General features: G+C 41.4%; 1 protein-coding gene across 2 annotated transcripts in view; it reads right to left on the reverse strand.

Annotated features, from left to right (window-relative positions):
* Aoah (acyloxyacyl hydrolase) overlaps positions 1–6,240 on the reverse strand; it is a 217,728-nt gene extending 211,488 nt beyond the window's left edge. For both annotated transcript variants that reach the window (XM_028789279.1, XM_028789280.1), the window contains exon 1: positions 5,810–6,240. In XM_028789279.1, coding sequence (XP_028645112.1) covers positions 5,810–5,933 — 124 coding nt within the window. In that variant the 5' untranslated portion in view covers positions 5,934–6,240. The remainder of the gene's footprint in view (positions 1–5,809) is intronic.
* Between the last annotated feature and the right edge of the window lie 426 nt (positions 6,241–6,666).

The following is a 6,666-nucleotide window of genomic DNA, read 5'->3' on the forward strand; positions in this document are numbered from 1 at the left end:
ATGTCCCCACTGCCACATGTGCAGAGTGGCAGATTTCAGTTTCATCCATCTAAGAGCTTGGACTTTCTTTTCCTTGCTTTTGCAATTGCTTCCATGTGAACAGCTAGAAAAATCAGCAAAATGCTGGACAGAAAATACAGGCCTTGAGTGATCTCAGCATCCAGAGAGAACTGTGTGCAACAAAACTGTAAACAGACAATCCTGGTTTCAGTTGGTCTAAGAGGATCTACAGAGAGTGTACACTATAGCACATAGGCACATTATAATTTGAGGCGATTTCACTTAATACTCTGCAACTCCTTTGTTCCATCCTCTTTCCCATGGAACACCCATAAAGAGAAAACAATTATTATTAACTTTTCCCCTAAAGATTCCCATTTTCTGAAAGCTCTGCTCATGGTGTGACCTTGTCCCAAAGTCACAGACACTTTCTTTTCTCCGTTGTGTTTATCTGTTTTTTCTTTTCAAGATTTTTTTACTCCAGGAGACTACAGAGAAAAGAAAGTAGGCAGGATGTGAACAACTCAAATGATCAGGAAGCTTCCATTTGTATAAAGATTGGACTGAAGTCAATGGTAATTTAAAATTAAAGGCAAAGTGTTCAGGAGAGAACGATTATCAGAGTGAGAAATAAGCGGAGAGGCCCCCACAGAACCAGGGGTAACCTGCTAAACTTGAGGGTCTGGAAGTCCTTTGAGCTGCAGGCAGGAAGCAGAATAGTGGGGTGGAATCACAGGTCTGCTACAAGATGGCCCTGTGAACTCTACAGCCTTGAGGTCTTGGCTACAGCTCAAGGAGCTCCGAGGGCTAAGGATCAAGCCCACTAGGTCTGAGATCTGCGAATATTGTGGTGATTCACAAACCGAATCACTGATGAGAGGGGAGGAAAGGAAAAGGAGGACCCCTGCTGTCTACAGGTATTGTGAATGGCAAAAGGAAATGCTTTTTGCTACCCTCAGAAACCATGTCTGTAAGCTACTACTCAGTTACAGAGAAACAGACTGAAATCTGTGTGTACCCAAATTATAACCATGAATTTGCAACCTTCCCTGCCACCTCTGTCTAAACTTCTCAGGTTTCTCTTAATGAAACTCTTTCCTCATTTATACTATTTTGAGACCACAGAAGAAGCATTGTCTCTTCTTTCAACCAGAGTTTCTGAGAACTCTGTGGGGCATGGCAGAGGGAAGATGGCCTGACTCTGTGGGCATGCTTAACAAAACATGAAGAGGAGCATGATTGAAGCTTTAAAACCCTTATGGCTTCCTCAGATTTAACTAGTACCTTCAAACCCTCAAAACTCAATGAATTAATTTAAGTGTCAATGAAAAAAGCAAAAGGACTATCTGGCCTGTAAATCACCCTGTACTGAAATTAATGTTTTACAAAATGGAATCTGGCTTATTACTGATTCTATAACCTTTGGAAAGGAGACACAAAGTCCAGAGGGCAGATTGGAGAGCTAGTAAATGACATGGAATTCCCACAGCTAGCTCTGATGCAGGGTGAAGTCAAGACCTGTGTTCACAGGTATAGTATTTGGTACGCCAGTATAAGGCTCCTGTTTGCCTGTGATGGGATGTTGCTCAGTAGTCTGGCACCTTCTGTGGTGACTCCTTTTGGAGTGTCTGCTCAGTTGCAACAATCCCATCCCTCTGGGGTCTGTATCTTTGCCTTGGCTTTTTCTTATTCCCATTTGCCTCTTAATCAATGATATGATGGCAGCCCAGATAGTCTCTACTGTAAAACTGGAATTGGCAACCAGATGGAGTACCATCACACAGAGCTGGGCAAAGCTCAGAGAAAACAGCTCATCTGCAGAAGAGAATCAGAGCCAGCACTGAGAGGCCAGAAGAGAGGATGCCCAGGTGCCTGGAGTTTACCATTTCCTGACACCTGTCTTGACTTTTAGGATTTATGATTTCTCTGATTTTTGATTCTTAGCCTCATTCCTTGGATTATCCAAGGAAAGATTTTTCTTTCCATATTCTTCTTAATTCAGTTGGAGTCCTTTATTTATTTGGGATCAGTGGGAATTGAATCTAGGACTACACACCTGCCAGCCATACATCCAGCCCCTGAGCTTGTCTCAAGCCCGATTTGACTCCTCTTATCTTAGTGGGGATTGCATGCCTGGTTGTCATATGCTGCTTAGGGATTCAGCATCTGGGAACAAAGATAAAGGAATAAATATGCAGAAAATAAAATGATACATGGACAAAAGCAACTTAAAGTGGATCTATTAGATATGGCCCAGCGGCACAAGAGATAAAAAATAGGGACTCATCAAATAAAACATTTCTTTTTTTCTAGAGGGGACACTAATAAAAGTGAAGAGAAAAATCACAGAATAGAGAAAAAAATTTAGCCAGATATACATTTGACATGGGACCTGTATATGAAACTCAAAAAGAAAACTCCATTGAAAATCATGAAATTTGGTGGTAAATGGATGGAACTGGAACATATTATACTGAGTGAAGTAACTCAAACTCAGAAAAACAAACATTGCTGGTTCTCATTGTGGTTCTTAGCTACAGGATGTGACTTGGGAACCTAGGATAGCCACTGGAACTAGGAAAGTAAAAAAAGGACCAAGAAGAGTGGGGAACATCAGGTCATAGGTTATTTGAAGGGAGAAATGGGTAAATGGGGGGCTTTAACTGGGCAGGGAGGATGAAGGGTTAGTATAAAAGGAGAGGGAGGGAGGACAGATAAATATATTAAGGATCCTTGGAAAAAGACAAAGGGGTCATTATTTTATATTTACCCAAAATTATATATGTTATAAATATATATTATATGTATAGGACATGTATTTTTTTTTTAAGTGCTAGGGACTGCAGAATAAGAGCAATCTCTAGATTTTTCTCTAAATTGGGTGATGATAACTTCCTGAAAGACAGATCCTTCTAAGATCAATAACATAAGTGACAGCTGGTGAGGATGCGGGGCATGGGGCATGCAAACTTGTGCAGCCACTGTACTTGTATTCCATTCCTAGGGATGTGCAAACTTGTACAGCCACTATACTTGTATTCCATTGCTAGGGATGTGCAAACTTGTGCAGCTACTATAGACATAAATATGCCAGTTCCTCAGAAAATTGAGAATGAATCTACTCCAAGACCCAGCTATTCCACTCTTAGGCATATACCCAAAGAACGCTCCATCCTACCACAAGGATACTTGCTCAATCATGTTCATTGCTACTTTATTTATAATACCCAGAAACTAGAAAAAACCTAGATGTCCCTCAGCTGAAGAATGGATAGGAAAAAGGTGGTAATCTACACAACAGAGTATTACTTTGTAGTTTAAAAAATGACAACATGAAATTTGCAGTCAAATGAATGGAGCTAGAAATCATCTTGAGTGAGGTGACCCAGATCCACAAAGATAAACATAACATATATTCACTAGCAATTGGATTTTAGCTGTTAAATAAATGGTATTCAAACTATAATCCACAGGTTCAGAGAGGTTAGATAAAGAGGAGGACTCTAGCAAAGATGCATTGACTCCCCTGGGAAAGGGAAATAGAATAGATTCTGAGGGTGGACTGGGAGTAGGTGTGGATTGGAACAGGAAGGATCAGGTGTATGTGTGTGTGTGTGTGTGTGTGTGTGTGTGTGTAGAAGCTATCTTAGTTTCAGACCTATCAACCCAGTGACCCCTACCTACATGGCACAGAAAATCACCATCCTGGCTGTGTCTAAATTCCTTACCTACAAAATCATGCTACAACAAGTGGTTATTATTTTCATTTGTTCTGCAACAGTAGATACATACAGCATATTCCTGGAACTCTCTTAACACAGTTTCCAACACTCCATAACCTTGCTGGGGACCTGGCAGGGAAGGAAATGGGAACCTTGTGTCCACTCTACTAGTGTGATGATCTGGGACTATAATGGTAGATAGCTAGACTAAACCCAGAAAGTCCATTTGTAGTCCCCTGGAAACGGAAGTGACTCCCAGAGACTTTCCCTGGTGGATTTCATTTGATAAGCTTGCAGGTTTGCTCTGAGAAAATGAGACAGCAGTAAGCTGTGGTTTTAGAAAACTGAAGACTGAGTAAAGATGAATCTTCCCCCTCCTAGACCTAGTTCAGAAGGAACCAATGAATCAGGTTCTTTGAGGTTTTTTTTTAATTTGTTTATTTTTATTTTTTCCCAATCTGCTTTTATATCATTTTAATTACATGCATGTATTAAGGTCAGTTCTAGGTTGAGGAACTAGCAATGCAATCAATGCAAATAGTCAAGGGACAAGCAAGACAATAAACACAAATAGTCAAAGAAAAAGCAAGGCAATAAACAAAGTCCTGTGATCACACCTGTGACCATTGTTTCTAAGGGCTTATCAGGATTACCAAAATATCTGAGCTTACTTCCCTGTCCTAGCCCAAAGTCATTTTTATGCCGGAAGCCTAAGAAGACTTTGGCTCTAGAGATGCTTTCCCTGGTGTGCATAATAAGATCACGGTTTTGTCAAAACCTGACTAAGTCAGGCTTTTTGTTATTGCCTCTACACAGAATTTCTAAGTATCAGAACTTGTGCCCAGGTTCCCTGTGTGTAGTAGTTGGCCATCATAGTTATCCCTAGGGTGATTTTTGGCCAGAATTCCATATTGAGTCTATATACTAGTAATTGTTTTCTTAGTTCTGAGTCTATGTGGTTCTACTGCCCATGCCATTTCAGTTCCTTCTACTGCTACATGTGCATTGTATAATATGAATATGGAAGTTATCCTGGCTAGGGTTTCTATTGCTGTGATGAAACACCACAGTCAAAGTAACTGGGGAGGAAAGGGTTCATCTCAGTTTACACTTCCAGGTAACAGTCCATCACTGAGGGAAGTCAGGGCAGGAACTCAAACAGGGAAGGAACCTATATGCAGGAGCTGATGAAGAGGCTGTGGAGGGGAGTTGTTTACTAGTTTGCTCCTTATGGCTTTCTCAGCCTGCTTTCTTATAGAACCCAGGACCACCAAGCCCAGGGACTGACCCACCCACAATGATTCCTCCATGAATCCCTACTGAAGAAAATGCCATGCAGGGTCGACAATCTGATGGAGTCTTCTTAATTGAGATTCTCTCCTTTCAGATGACTTCTGCATGTTGACATAAAACTGGCCAGCATAGAAGGGCTCATCTTATTCCCCATTGTCCTCAGAAGACACAAAGCAAATACAAAGAGAATTTGGAAATAAAATGTTTATATGAAGAAGAAGCCAGAAAGCCATATCTCAATCAGTGTTCAGAGATTCTGTCAGGTAACTACAGCTAAATTCCCTAAGAGAAAGAAGGAAGCTGAGGGGCTGAGCCCTTTCTATGTACAGATGTCACAGACAAACCTGCAGGGTCTTCGTTTTCACAGTTCCCCAGTGAAGTACATGTTATTATCCCTGTCGACTAAGGAGAGCACAACGGTAGGGAGAGGACTAGATAAGAGTCACTAACAGATCAGCAAAAGGAGGAGGAAGAGGACAGCAATCCAGTCCAGATGTCTGAATTCAGCACCATGTTGAAAACTGAGAATCTCAGATATGAAGGGAGTGGATCCAAAAGAAAATCTTCCCAATCACAGAAGAGGGCTTTTTGTTTGTTTACTTTTGAGACAGGGTCTCAGTATATAGCCCAGACTATCTTCCATCTGGTGATCTTCCTGCCTCATCTCCTTGAGTGCTAGGAATACAGACAGGTACATGCTACCATATCTAATTTTGATGTTGAGGAATTATTGTGAAAGCAAAGGATCAGACCTCATTGTTATGAACACATAGAAAAAGTTAAAATGTACATACCTAAACAGCTTTGGCCCTGGGAGTAGCTGGCTCCTGGCTGATTCTCATAGGGCACAGAAGCCAAGGAGTGAGAGAGCAGAAGAAACAGAAGGGTGGTCTTGAAGACTTTCCAGGGGGACTTCATCCTGAGATGTGTACTAGGAGTCACAATCTTGGTTCATAAGATCACTCTACCTCTCAAACCTGCTTGGCCCCTCTGAAGTTACCACACCCCAATGCACAATGCCACGAACACACTGTGCAGCAAGTGTGATGCAAGTGAGCACACACACACACACACACACACACACACACACACACACTCAGTGGCTATTCTGAGATGTCTGAGAGAGGCTCAGATGTCTAGATCTGGGAATAGCTGGGTAAGTTCTTGGTAAGTAGTTCCTCTGTGCAAAGACTTCAGGAAAAAGAAAAACTCAAGTTGAACATTGACAGCAACAGCACTTCCGGCCTCTTGCTGAAGTCAGTGACCATAAACCACATGAACCTTGAGGTTTGTCCGAAGCACTCTGTTGGGTTGGAAGCAAGAGGCCCTTCCCCTTTCATTCTTGCAAAATGAAATTAAACAAAAACTAAAACCCAAGAAGAAAACTTAACAACACCTGCACACAGCTCTTCAGCAATCAGATTGGCAGCACCCACAGAGTGAAGAAGTTATAGTTGCAATGTAGAATAATTATGATTATAAAGTGTAATCCAGAATTATATTTAAACTTATTTAGCTTTCTTCTAACTGGCTGTATATGAGAGAATGGACTCCTTGATTTGTCAGAGAACCTTCTGGTCAGTGGTGACTTTCCTCTGGCAAAGAGAGACTATTCTTTGCAGAGTCCAGCTTTCTTAAAGCCTTCTATTTG

The sequence above is a fragment of the Grammomys surdaster genome, unplaced genomic scaffold, assembly GCF_004785775.1.
Source record: "Grammomys surdaster isolate TR1022 unplaced genomic scaffold, NIH_TR_1.0 125807, whole genome shotgun sequence".
In the NCBI taxonomy this organism is placed as follows: Eukaryota; Metazoa; Chordata; class Mammalia; order Rodentia; family Muridae; genus Grammomys; species Grammomys surdaster.